The 14,742-nt window shown below is 40.9% G+C and overlaps 1 protein-coding gene across 12 annotated transcripts in view; it reads left to right on the top strand.

The window, feature by feature from the left end:
- The window catches only part of LOC139590766 (pituitary adenylate cyclase-activating polypeptide type I receptor-like), a 154,497-nt gene that overhangs the window by 80,701 nt on the left and 59,054 nt on the right, over positions 1-14,742 (top strand). For all 12 annotated transcript variants that reach the window (XM_071428478.1, XM_071428484.1, XM_071428483.1 and 9 more), the window contains one exon: positions 6,156-6,263. In XM_071428478.1, coding sequence (XP_071284579.1) covers positions 6,156-6,263 — 108 coding nt within the window. The remainder of the gene's footprint in view (positions 1-6,155; positions 6,264-14,742) is intronic.

Genomic DNA, 14,742 nt, shown 5'->3' with positions numbered 1-14,742 from the left:
AATCCAGTATTTCAATCAAAAACTCAGTGTTTTGAGTGCTTTCCCTTTTAGTTTTTAATAAAATCTATTACTATTACTAAAATCTATTACACAGTACAGTAGAAGTCAAATATCTCAAATAATTTTTTCTAATGTTCTCTTTTATTAATTAAGGTGATATTTTAAAAAGTTCTCTGCAAAAAGTGCTGCACTTGGATCTCTGAGAATGTCATCCCATAAAACAAGCTGCTTTACTGATAATGCTGCACCAGTAGATATTGCTTTGATGGTTTATAAGTCCCATTATATAAATAATGGATTCTAAATAATCCTAATATAGTTCTGAGAAACTTTATACTAAGGACAGCTGATGGAAAATCTTGAGGTGGGTCAAGTGCTGGTGAGTTGGATCACAGTTTATTGTTCTTCACATACCACTCTGGCAGAGAAGCTTGGACTATACCAGTGGAATTCCTCTGATTCCAGCTGGTTTAACTTAAAATTAGGCTTTCTCTCATTGCCTTTTCTAATTATGGAAAGAAAAAGGATCTCCAGGAAATAATTTATCTTAGAACAGGTTGCCCAGAGAAGTGGTGGATGTCCATCCCTGGAAGTGTCCAAGGCCAGGTTGGACAGGGCTTAGAGTGATACCTCAGGTTTTGGCTTTTATATTTCCAGATTTTGTGCTGCTTTAGTGTGTGGGTCTGAGCTTCCCATCAGGGCATGCTGAGCTCTGTGCACAGAGCAGGGAGACAAAACAATTCCTGCTCCAGCTGGGCACCAAGGACAAATGACCCAAATCTCAGCCCAGGAGCACAAACCCCGTGGGCTGGAGAGAGAAAAACAAGCAGGGTGGGACTGCAGGGGCTAAAGCTGGAATGGGACAATGAACTGCAAGATGCAAATGGAGCAGAACTGATCCCAGGGAGAGACCCCGGGAGCGCTGGTGCATTTTGGGGCCATTTTGGTTCATCTTGGGTGCAGCCCTGGCTGGGCTCTTGTGCTGCCCAAGGTGCATCCATGGAGGCCTTTGAATAAATCCCTGCTTTATTCTTTAGCTCTGTCCAGCCTCTGCTCTAGGGCAGCCTGCACAAGGCATTACTGGGACAGTGGGAGGTGTCCCTGCCCATGGCAGGGGTGGAATGAGATGATCTTGAAGGTCCCTCCCAACCCAAACCATTCCATGATTCTGTGGTTCTGTGATGATTAGAAGCTTCCAATCAGTGCCCTCCACAGTTGTCTGTTTTGTTTTGTTGCTTTTTTTCTATTTATTTTGTGCACTGTAAAAGAAATGCAGAACTTCCCTTAGAGGAACACATAAAGGTTTTATGCTGATGAGGTGAATGAATACCAGGTTAGACAGCACAAGGTGCTTCTCTGGGCAGCAACAGCATTATTTGGATAGAAAAAATACTTCCTGATGTAATAACTGGGCCAAATGACCAGATAAAAAAACAGACTTGGTTCTCATAATTCCAAAATTTGTCAGGAGCAGACCTGGGAGGGAAAAAAAACAACCTTCTCTCTCTTATAACTTACTCTGAAATTTCAGTTGGTGTTACATTTCTACTCTGTTGTGGTCTGGACTTTCAAATGAAACTAAAGATTCTGAGAACCCCAGAAGGGTTTGGGTTGGAAGGGATCTTAAAGATCACCTCATCCCACCCCCTGCCATGGCAGGGACCCTTTCCAGTGTCCCAGGCTGCTCCAAGCCCCATCCAGCCTGGCCTTGGGCACTGCCAGGGATCCAGGGGCAGCCACAGCTGCTCTGGGAATCTCTTCCAGGGTCCCATGGTAAAGAATGTCCAACACCTTATCCATGCCTGCCCTCTGGCACTGGGAGCCATTCCCTGTGTCCTGTCCCTCCATCCCTTGTCCCCAGTCCCTCTCCAGCTCTCCTGGAGCCCCTCCAGGCCCTGCCAGGGGCTCTGAGCTCTCCCTGGAGCCTTCTCCTCTCCAGGGGAACATTCCCAGCTCTCCCAGCCTGGTCCAGAGTAGAGGGGCTCCAGCCCTGGGGCATCTCTGTGGCCTCCTCTGGGCTCATTCCAGCAGCTCCACATCTTTGTGTGCTGGAGATGGGATCTCAGCAGAGCAGAGCAGAGCAGAGCTGCAGAATCCCCTCCCTTGTCCTGCTGCCCACCTTGCTTTGGACTCTCTGGCCTGGGAGTGCACAGTGCTGGGTCTGACAGAGTTCCAGGGGTGGTGCCCAACCCCAGACACCTCCAGGAACAACAATTCTGTGACAGGAGCTCCTCAAAGACACCTGCACTTTGAAATGTCAATTACTTTTGGAAATCATATCCCCATAGCCAGGCCAGGCTCAAGCCCTTATTTATTTTGGTATTTACCCAGATTTATGAAGGAACAGAGAGCTCCTATCTCATATTCCCCTCTCTCTGCAAGGCTTTATATGTAGTGTGCCCTTTAGAAGTTATTGTGCACCACATAATTCAGTTTAATATGCTGGTTTGTTACATTACCTTTCCTTTGATATTACTCTCCTGAAGGCAATACGACCTTGAAGGTGATATTTTAAACCAATAAATGAGGAGAGGAACTGAAAATCAAACTGAATGCTGTAAGCCAGAAGGGTGGATTTTCATCTCAGGCCTTTATTTCCCTACATGAAAAGTACAGAAGTCTAACATTTATGTAATTACATTTTTTCTTGATTTGCCAAGGGAACAAATTTTATGCAAATTCTTGTCTATTATGAATCCTTCTGTCTATGTATGAATCCATAAATTCCATTGCCCATTGCACTATTACTCCTTTGTGCAGCCCCCCATTTTTGAAAAAGGGCTGCTGGAGATAAGAAAAATGTCAAAATAATAATTTTGATAGAGAAGGCTTTCTGGAGACAGCCTTAGCTTGTCCCAGGGGGGGTTTAGATTGGATATTGGGGAAAATTTCTTCACTGGAAAGGTGGTCAAGCATTGGAACAGGCTGAACAGAGAAGTGGTGGAATCACCATCCCTGAAGTGTTTTAAAACCATGTGAGTGTGGCACTTGGGGACAGGGTTTTGTGGTGGACTTGGCAGTGCTGGTTGGATGTTCTGACAGGGCTTTTCCAGCCTTAATGCCTCTCTAAATCTGTGATTATTTCGATTCCAGGACCACTACCTGTAATTATTTTTTTCATCCCTTCCCATGTGAAATCTTATTCTTTAAAACTATTCCTTGTTATTACTGATTTCCTAAGATGTTCAAAACTAGGAAAATTTATCCACCTTCAATTGGAGTGCGTGAGCCACCTCTTTCCAAGCCTTCTTGGGCATCCCTACGTCACTGGGCAGTGGGGAGACCCCATCAGTGCCAGAGGAGACCCTGCTGGGCAGTTTCACACTCGAGTCACTTTGATTTCCGTGGGCAGATTTCCCCCAGCAGGAATTGCTGGCTGCAGCATGGTTTACAAATGTAGGGAGATTGTGCATGCTGCCCTTTATTCCATTTAATTTTTATTTATTTTATTGTTGCCATCCTTTTCTTTGCTCTTTTAAATCATTTGTTTCAAGTACACTTTTTCCAAGCAGGATCAGGCAATGCTCTTATTGATGGGGAATTCTTTACAACCTCCATCTCTCTCCTATTTTAAGGTAAATTACTTGACTTGCTGCTTCTCTCTCCCCTCTCTCCCAATGTCAGCACATCAGTGTTTTCTAACACAATGAACTTGTAATTTCTTTTTAAATGGGGCTGGTTCTTATCTCTGCATGGAATTACCACAAAATCAGCCACCTGCTATAACTGAATTTCCTCCACACTGCCATGGGATATTTATACTCTGGATGTTCCTATTCTGCAGCCTGAGGATATCCTTGCATTTCTCTGGTTTGCACTATCCATTGCTGGATAATATCTATATATTGGAAGATACCTATGTTGAAATAATAATAATAATAAGTTTTTTCCTGTTCCTATTCAACACTGTTAACTCAAGCAAGACCAACAGGTGTTTCTCCAAAGATCTCATTAACCACTGATTATTTCCAGCATCCCTTGTAAGCAAATGTCTCATTAACGTGGATGTTCACACATAATTTACTTTTGTACATAGTGCCACACTTCAGTGAGCTATAAACCTGTCACTGCACATCCTCAGATTTACATGGAAAATACATTTCCTGCTGCATGGACACACACATGCTATCAAAGATAATAAAATCTAATAGCAGTCAACATGGTCCTGATTACCATCCTTAGCACATAAACAGTATCACAAAATTATAAAATCAGAATATCCTGAGCTGGAAGGAACCCACAAGGATCATTGAGTCCAACTTCTGGCACAGGACACTCCAATGTCCCCACCATGTGCTGAGAGAGTCCAAACTTTTCAAATCCCAGGTTTTGAGACTTTTAGAAATATTCTAGTGAATTACAGCACTCATGAGGTGGGATCCCCATCTGGCAAAGGAAACAATCTGGGATAGGAAGAGTGAATGTAAAGGACTCCTTTATTTTTTTCCACCTCCTGTGATGATTTAATGAGCATTTCAACCACAATTTTTTATTTTGGTCAAACAATGTTATTATGATGTTGAACATCACAACAACGTTGTTTGACATTGACCTAATTCTTTAAACACCAACTTCCTCAGAGCTGCTCTACTCACCACACGTGGCACTCTCAGCCTTCTATTTTTGTGAGAAAAATAAAACATAGGACTGGAAAAAAAAAATTAGGAGTGGATTTGCTACCACTGAAGCTGATGGAAAAAACAAAAAAGACACCAAATCCAGTGCTGAGAACATCCCTCCTCCACTGATGGGGACCTGCTGAATCACCAGAGCTGGGGGAGCCCACACAGCTTTAACGAGCTCATCACCCACATCTCGTTCAACTGCACCCATGCCAGGCAGAAATACTTGGAAGTATTATCTGCTTTTCCTGAAGGTTTTTATTTCCCTTGGCACAAAGTCAAAGGGAATTTTGACAGAAAACCTCGTAGAAAATCATGGAGCTGGAGGCTCTTTTTCAGTTGATAGGATTATTTGCTCAATCTCAACATCAAATGCAAATAAGCAGTGGAAATGTTCAGGTTTGGTTCATCTTTCTTTTCCTGCTGAGGCAAAAGATGATTTTTATTTGAGATTCACTCACTAAGTATATTTTTTAAATATTAGTAGGAAATTTGAGATATTTCTCTGAGATTTTTTGTACATTAGATAAACGTTCTAGGTTTGTAAGCTGGTAAAATGGTGTTTGCAGGATTACAGGAAGATTTATTCTTCTTGAAAGCCAGTTTTTCACACCTCTGGCACAGAGACCAGAAAGAAGCAGGAGCTGGGTTCCTTTACTGTATTTACAATAAATTTTAAATTAATTTTCTTACATCTCAAGAGAAAACAGCTCCCACCCATAGTGACATCACCTCCTCTTCCTGCATTTATACAGGAGGAAATTGGGATTTTTTACCACTCAGGCTTTTGCTTCAAAGTTTGTTACCTGAGGCATCATCTTTGAACTGTTATTAAAGACCTGCATCTATTTTTAGCTTATGCAAGAAATCATTAGAGGTCAAAAAAAATCCTCTTTTGACATTGTGAGTTTATATTCTCTATAGCAAAGACTGCAGTAAAAATAATGAATGATGTTAGGACAGTTCTTTGGTGAGGAAGGACATTTTTTTTAAAGAAAATAAGTGGGATGGAAGAGTGAGTTTGTCTCACATATCCACAGAAATGGCTGCAGGATGAAGCAGGAACTGCTTTTCAGTTTTCAGACAAATTCCAAAATGAGTGAGATCCCAAACCTTCACAAGGCTTAAAGCCAACAGAAATTCATGGCATTTAATCAAAGATATGATCCATAAAGTTTTTGGGTTTTGTCTTTTTTAATTAACCCAGCACTTCTTAAAGATAACTAAATGGAAGCAGGTTTCATACTCAAGAGAAAATTTGTTTCAGGCATGTTGGAGTGATTTAATTGGGACTAAGGAATGTCATCTTCTGGGAGAGTAAACCTGGCCATTACTGTGTGATGCCACTAAGGAATTTTTCCTATTCCTATAAATGAAAAATATTTTTTCCCAGGGAAAGTGACACTGTTTATTATTCTAAATAAGAATATTTTTATTTATAGAAGGAAGAACCAAGCACAAAGCTCAGCAACAGTGTGAGGAAAGGGATGGATTTCCACCACTAATGTATTTTATCCTCCTTCTCTTCCACAGGTTGCCCAGGAATGTGGGACAATATCACATGCTGGAAACCTGCAAGTGTGGGAGAAATTGTCTTTGTCAAGTGTCCTGCACTCTTCAGATTTATCATCTCTGAAGATGGTAAAGTATTTTCTCTTTCTTCTTCACCTCTGCCTGGTAAAGCCTCGTGGCCAGCACGAGTGTAAAACCTCCCTCTAGATCATCAGACATCAAAACCTCTCCAGCTGGGCTCCAGCTATAAATAAATCACAGAAAACCAGGATATTTGTGTGTAGGTACGTGAGTGTGCACGGGGTGAGAGGGAAGGTGTGAAAAAGAAGCCATCACAGACTACACAACATGAAAATATCACAAATTTGAGCTGCTAAAGGGAATATTCTGCCTTTGGGTCTCACTGAATTCAGTGGGGACCCAAATCTGTGTCTGGGTCTTGGGCAACACAGTTGGAATCAATTTTAGGAAATAATTAAAATGTAGAGCAGGTTCTGCTTGTGCTGAAGGAGAACAGGCTTGAGATGAGCAGTGAGGAGCTCCATGTTGGGGTTCAGGGGGGAATTAAAGATTTCTGGAGAGAGGCAGAAGTTCCATCACTTTTTTGTGTGTGATGATTTTTTTAATGTCTGATTAACCATAAACATAAACACAGACATAAAGATCCTTCTGTCCCTGTGCTGGTAATTAACACAGATTGCTCCCAGCACCCACAGCAGGTCCCTTAATTAGCACCATCCTTTGAGGAACAAGTTCATCACTGTGGATCCTTTTCCCCAAAATTTATTTTATCAATTAATTATTCATTTACAGCCTTGAGTCCAAAATCTGCTTTTTTTTGCATGGCCACACACACACAGAGCACCATTTTTAGGAGACAGTGTTTCATACACAGCTCCAAGAATTCTGAAATCCTCACTTTTAACACATCCATTTCAGCATGTGCAGGCACAGGCATCACCAATGTCACGTAACCAATGACCCACTTTAGACATAAGATCAACTCAATTTGACCTGTTCCAGGTATTAAGTAAATGGTTACCTGTTAATGGAAAAAATACTTTTAAATAAAAAATAATTTCTATTTGAATTAGATTATTTAAATAAAAAATAATTAGATTTTTATTATATTTATTTTATAGATTTGAATAAAATCAAGATTTTTATTGTATTTAATATATTAATGGCTTCTATTTATTTAAATTAAGATTTTATTCATTTACCTTAATTATTTAAACAAAAAAAACCAAATTGTTTGCATTAAAATATAATTTCTTTCAATAAAATTATAGAGCCTTTAGATGAGCAAATAAATAAATAAATATTATAATAGATATTATATAATGTATTATTTGTAATATAATATATAATATATAATATATAATATATAATATATAATATATAATATATAATATATAATGTATAATATATAATATATAATGTACAATATACAATATTATATTATATATAATATATATTATATAAGCTTAGAAGTTTATATACATAAGCTCTATTTATTTATTTATTTATTTATTGCTTTATTTATTTTAACTATGTCAAATAAAGGGCTGAAATAACATTTTTAAATATTTTTCCCAGGATTTACAGATCTCTTCACGCCCTGTACTTCCCATTGGTGGGGTGACAGTACGACCCTAAGGGAAGAATTTTCCATCCAGTGGAAACATATGTCCCATTTCTTTATCTCCTCATGGGATCCCCAATAAAAGTGACAGCTGTTACCTTGTGCAGGGCTGGGTTTGAGGGGATTTTGGACATCTGTTCACCAGGAACACACCCAGGATTCATCATTCCTTAGATAAACAAATAAACATTTAACCTGGAGTGGCTGGAAATCTCAGCAGATGTGGCTGGGGTTGCACTGCTGACCCCAAGGTGGAATTATCAGCATCCCAATCATCAACATCCCATTCACTCTCCTGGGTGAATCAGCATCAGCCTTGCCATTATTGCTGCTAATTTTAATTAGGCAAGTGTATTTGTTCAATGAGGGTTTAATGAAAAAAGTCACATTTCATGATGGTTCCCTAAATAATGGGTTATTACAGAACTCTAATGTTTCTAAGACATGGATAATCACATTTTAGGGATTGTTACAGTGTCCTCTGGCTGCTGCTCTGTTTATAGGCTGGGCATGGACACTAATATTTATTAATAACAAAATCACTCCTAGTACAGCAACATTTTTATATGGCCATAGATAATTTTTACAAAAGCAGCAATAACTTTAAATTATACTTTAAAAAAGTTTGTGCTCTGAAGCACCTGGAGGTACAACGTGATCCCAGGGCAATCATGGGGTGTGCTGATCTGAAAGAGTGGGTGGGAAATATCTTACCTGGCTTTGGATATTTAAATTTATCTCTGAATTTATGAAGTGATCACATGGATTTCTGGTTCAGTGAATAGAAATCAATAGGCTCTTGTAGAAGATGCTTTCTCTGGCCCCTTTGAAATGCTTGTCTGGAGGTGAGCAAAGTCACTGCTTGTTTTGTGACTTTCAGAAAGGAATCTGACTGCCTGGACTTGGATGAATGATTTCCATATGGACTAAAATGGGGAAAAAAATAAAAGAGACTACAAAAGAAAAATTAACTAACTAAGCTGTCATCTGGAGGGATGCTTTTTGGAAAAATTAGCTGTGTATTTAGCTAAAAATACCAGCTGCTGCTGGTTTTAGTCTGCTCTGCTTTAACCTTCACTGCAATTAAACCAGAGTAATTTTTGAGCTGCTGTCAATATCCTGCAGAAAGTTCAAAGTGAAATTCTGTGTGCTTGGCAACCCTGCCTTCTAAAATTTCATTTCACCTCTCCAATCCTGCAGAATCACCAGAATTTTTCATTCCTTTCAGATGCAGGCTGTAAACAAAAAATATCATTCTCAAAATCTTTCCACTGGAGATTCCTTTCCTCCAATGGAAAAAGGTTCATTAATTCCTAAGTCTTTTCTCATCTTGTAAATTAGGGATTACTGTGCCTTTCCTTCTAGATAGTTCCCAAAGATTATTTTTTTACCTCGAAGAGGTAAAAAAGAAGAAACCCATATTTTCTGTGATGTTACCTTTCATTGGACACAGCAAGACCTGGAGATGGTCCTAACACAGTGATCTGCACTCCCAGCTGGAGAATTTTCTCTTCTTTGCTTTCTTTTTCCCCCTTATTATTCTTTTTTTCCAGACAGAGGTGATATTGCCTGGCAATGGAAATCTACAGTAGCAAAAACTGTGGCTTTTTGTGCTTGGCACTGTACAGCTGAAATATTCTGGAATGTATAAACACACCCAAATGGAACTCAATAACCAGATCAGAAATGAACATATTTTCAGTCCTTTGATTTGCAGTAAGAAATAATACAAAGGATAATTGACAGTTTCTGAGCGTTGCCATATGCTCCACATTTGGAAAATGCTTTCATTCACAAATCCAAATAATAAATATGAGCAACTCTTAGTGAATCTTCCAGCAATTCAGGTGGTTTATCTGGTGCTCAGTTTAGGACACTCCCTGATACATTTACCACAAAATGTGATTCACTGTGTCCAACAAAGAAAATTCTCCTGATTTTTACCAAAGACATAAAAACTATCCTATGTTGACACCAGGATTAAGGGTTCCTAATTAAAATCCAGTAGAATAAAGAATGTAATCAGGTATTAGAGAGTTTAAGAGGGAATTACATCCTCTGCTCACATTTCAGAACCAAACTCTTTGGCTTGTTGCTTCTCTTGGTTGAACACAATCAGTGCTCAGGCAACGAGCTCTGTTATGCCAAGAAATTGGAAATAGTCTGCCACTGATCCCATTTAAAACACAGGGAAACACTCAAGTACTTTGTTGAACTAATTAATTGATTAAATGATTGTGTAAGAAACCCAAACCTCGTAAGTGCTGCAGTAGAGATGCCAAGGGTGGACAGTGGGATTAATGAACACGGGGTTAATTGGATTTGGGAAGCAGTCTGGGCCTGAGTTTAGATTTATCCCTAATCAATTAGAATAGGATGACAAGAGAAGAGTTAATGAGGAGGGAAGCGATGCTCTCTCTCCAAATCCTTTTGTGTCCTTTCTGGGGAGACAGTCCTGGTAAAGGGCTTTAAAAGCTGACATGGGAAAATGGTACTAAACCCCCAAACTGGGTGAAAAGCCAATAAAAGTCACTGACTTCCCAAAGTGAAAACTATTGGAAATATTTGCAAGCTACAGTTTCTATTAGTTTGGGTAGTGTATTGATAGTTTTTTGTTTAGACAGGAACAAAAAGTGACTGATAAGGATCAGGGGCCTCCTAAAAACCGAAATATCCCTGGAAGATTTTTGTGTGCTTATTTTCTGCTGAGGTAAAAGATGCAGGGTTTTGTTGCTACTGCTGAAATTAAGGTCAGCATTGCAGCAGAGTGAAATTGGAAATTGCATTAGCCTGTCAAAAAGGCAAAAGATCAATGCAAAGGTCTGGATTTCTCTTCAAGGATGTTTTGCCTGCATAAGTATTCCAACATCCTGCTTGGAAACTGAGGGAAGGAAAGCCCTGTAACCGAGTGTTCTCTGGAAAACATGTATGACCCATCCCAGCATTCTCATCATGGGAATAATAATGAGAAATTGAGCTTATTTATATTTATTTATTGAAGCAACCAGGACTCTGAAACCTTTGTTTCATCCTTAATTTTATATAAGATCCTACATAGCAGTCATAATCAAGTTCAGTGCAAAGGTATCCATTTTATATATAAACCATTAAAAAAACTAAAAAGAAAGAAAAAAAAATATATAATGGCACTTGATAGATCACAATTCATTTCCAGCTGGTTTTCATCCATGGGCTTTGCACAGGCAGTAAAGCCATGAGATTACTCCAGCTTTTCCAAAGAGAGGAGGACAAGCTATAATTAAGCCTCCATGGTCACAGCATCATGAAGTCCATCTGCAGTGCAGAGAAAATGGGAGGAAAATGCTGTCATCAAAGAATAGTAACTGGATCTGCAATTCTATTCAAGTAGCTGAGCCTCTCAGATGCTTTCTAGCAGAAAAAAAAAGACATTTTATGGCCTTTCCCACCAAATTATGGGGACATAAGTGTCGCAGACGTCTTTTCACTAAAAATCCTTTCTTTAGAATTTTGCTCCTGAGAAGCTGAGAGGCCTCAGAGACAGAATGTAAACAATGGTTATCTGCTGCTGTGGAATGCAACAGGTCCACGTGTGATTGGCCCATCTTGGATGTGTATAATTAATGGCCAATCAAGGCTGAGCTATCTCGGACAAAGTCCGAGAGAGCTGCCTTTTGTTATCATTCTTTTCTTTTCTGTTCTTATTCTTAGCTTAGTTAGCTTTTGAGAAAACCCTGTCCCTCTTTTTAGTATAGTTATAATGTAATATATATATATATATATGTATATATATATATATATATATATAAAATAAAATAATAAATCAGCCTTCTGAACATGGAGTCAACATCCTCGTCTCTTCCCTCATCCCAGAACCCCTGTGAGCACGGTCACACATAAGGCTCTGTGCCTCTGATACTCAAATACCCAGCACAAACAAGAGATTTTCAGCTGAAGATCAAGTCCTTGGTCCTCTGCAGGGGGACATCCTGCAGTGGTCAGGGGAAAGCTGCAACACAGCTCAAGAACTTTCTCAGTGCTCTGAGAGCTAATCTGGCTTTGGTGGGAGGAAAAAAAAATATCCTGCATCTTTGGGAAGAACGCAAGGGTGGAAGATGCTGAGGGCGGCTGAGTGGTTTGGAGAACACTTGGACTGCAAAAGGTGATAGATTAAAGTGTCACTGTAGGGGCAACATGAGCAGATCCTTCAACCTTTCCTAATAATCTTTGCTCTGTTCATCTTTGTCCTCTTGACCCAAATGATTGGGAAAAAAATTCCAGGTGACTGCAGGATTTTAGGTGTGGTGGGCACTCATTCATGCTTACCTTTTAGCAAGGCATCTAATTTGCTTTCTTCTCTAGGAGTTATTTCAGAACTGACAATCTCTTTTGGGCAGTGTTTCAAATTATTTCATGGTTCTTGTTTGAAAGAAAAAATTTGTTTTTCTCTCAGATACGATCCGTGCCCTCTTCAGAGCTAGGAGACCCTTCAATAGTGATTGCATTGATCCTGCACTCTGATGGATGCTCCTGTGACAGCCAGACTCAAAGGAAGGACTCACATAATGTTTAGATGATGTTTAGTTGCTATGGTGACCTCAGTCCACTTCTAGTTTCACATCCTTTAACAGGAAAGAGGAAGAAAAGAATAAAGCCATGATTTCCCTTGAATGTTATTGATCATATCTGTTCATAATCCTGCCTTAGCCAGCCCTGTGTGCTCTGGCCTTTCTGTTCTCCATGTGGGGCCTCACTGGAATTCTCCCATGATTTCTGGATCTTGTCCCTGTGCCCTGAAGGTAAACTGGGATATAGGAAAAAATTAATTAAATATCAGTCTGTCCCTGCCTTTACTGCAATGTCTTGCACAAACCTCTGGGTAACAAAGACTGCTGAAGCTTTTTCCTCTCATGGTAGGACAGATATCTAAACCAAACCATCCCGTGGAAATTCCAGTCTCTCTGCCCCTAATGGGAGAAGATTTAAAATCCAGGTGAACTTATTTTCAGTGGATAAACTGGATGGAATGATTTTGCCTCACAGGATCAGTTACTCAGATGTCTTTAGGCACCAGTTCTTATTCAAATACACAAATATGAAAAAGGCTTCCTAATCTTACCCTTGATTATCCTCTGCCCCAGTTTTCTTGTTTTCTAAATAAAACAAACACCAATTCACTTTGTACTGTCTCTGTGTGAACATTCTGTTCACAAATCCCTTTGTCAAGGCAAATGAAGATCTGCAGTAAATGATTGAATAATAGGATCTCAGAATGGTTTGGGTAGGAAGGAACCTTAAATCCCTTAGAAATCCCTTAAAAGTCTTCTCAGTTCCACCCCCTGCCATGGGCAGGGACACCTCCCACTGTCCCAGGCTGCTCCAAGCCCCATCCAGCCCGGCCTTGGACACTTCCAGGGATCCAGGGGCAGCCACAGCTGCTCTGGGCACCCTGTGCCAGGGCCTCACCACCCTCACAGGAGAGAATTTCTTCCTAATATCCCATTTAACCCTGCCTTCTGTCAGTTTGAAGCCATTATCCCATGTCCTGTCACCTCCTGCTCTTATAGAAATGACTTTTTAATCTGTAGTTTAAAGTACTGGCCATCGGTCATGGGGCTGGAGAGACCCAAACCTCTGGAAATTGTTGTGGGAAGCATTTAACACAGGGAAGGGTGTGTGAACCTGTAGGGCCATGTAGTCTGTGACCTTGCCTGCCTGCTACTTCCTACAGATCCTGCTAATGAAACTGTAAAGCCCAAGCAGGTAACCCTGGATTAATCAATCAATTATGGAATCACAGAATGGTTCCTGTTGCAAATGACCTTAAAGATCATCCAGTTCCTACCCCTTCCCATGGGCAGGGACACCTTCCAGTATCCCAGTGATTCCTTGTGCAGGCTGACCTAGAGCAGAGACTGGACAGAGCTAAAGAATAAAGCAGGGATTTATTAAAAACCCTCCATGGATGCACCTTGGGCAGCACAAGAGCCCAGCCAGGGCTGCACCCAAGATGAACCAAAATGGCCCCAAAATGCACCAGCGCTCCCGGGGTCTCTCCCTGGGATCAGTTCTGCTCCATTTGCATCTTGCAGTTCATTGTCCCATTCCAGCTTTAGCCCCTGCAGTCCCACCCTGCTTGTTTTTCTCTCTCCAGCCCACGGGGTTTGTGCTCCTGGGCTGAGATTTGGATCATTTGTCCTTGGTGCCCAGCTGGAGCAGGAATTGTTTTGTCTCCCTGCTCTGTGCACAGAGCTCACCATCCCATAATATGAAGCCCAGACCCACACACTAAAGCAGCACAGAATCTGAAAAATAGAAAAGCTCAAACCTGAGGCATCACCAGGTTGCTCCAAGCCCCTTCCAACCTGGCCTTGGGCACTTCTAGGGATCCAGGGGCAGCCACAGCTTCTCTGGAAAACACAAAGAGCCATAACAAAGGAGCTGGGAGGGTTGGGTAATGTGTGTGTGGGGTTCTGTGTGTGCAGGCACAGGACTGGCAGAGGGCTGATGTCCCTTCTAGGGACACAGCGGGCAGGGTATGGAACCAGAACCCGTGTGGGGAGCTCAGAGAGTGCAGAAAAGCTGCTAAGTAGCCTGCTGCTCCTGACTGTGGCTTTGCCAGCCTGCTGAACAGATTGGTGGAGCAGGAGAGCAGCAGGCAGCCACGGGGAGGGCAGAGAGGAGGCTCAGCGTGGTGGATGCCGCGGAGTCGGGCACGAGAACTCGCACAACCACTACAACTGGTTTATTTTGTATTTAGAAATTGAATGTAAAACTTCTAATCAGTGCTATATAAAGCAGGAAGGAAGAAATTAAACTCCTGCCCAGCCAGCTTGCTGTCCACATAGCTGGACAGCAGAGAGGAGGCTCAGCGTGGTGGATGCTGCGGAATCGGGCACGAGAGCTCACTGGTTTATTTCGTATTTAGAAATGGAATGTAAAACTTCTAATCAGTGCTATATAAAGCAGGAAAGAAGAAATTAA

The sequence above is a fragment of the Agelaius tricolor genome, unplaced genomic scaffold, assembly GCF_023055355.1.
Source record: "Agelaius tricolor isolate 1412-34295 unplaced genomic scaffold, bAgeTri1.0.p SCAF_6, whole genome shotgun sequence".
Classification (NCBI taxonomy): domain Eukaryota; kingdom Metazoa; phylum Chordata; class Aves; order Passeriformes; family Icteridae; genus Agelaius; species Agelaius tricolor.
The sequence above is the reverse complement of the archived record's forward strand: the minus strand, read 5'-3'. Positions and strand labels throughout refer to the sequence as shown.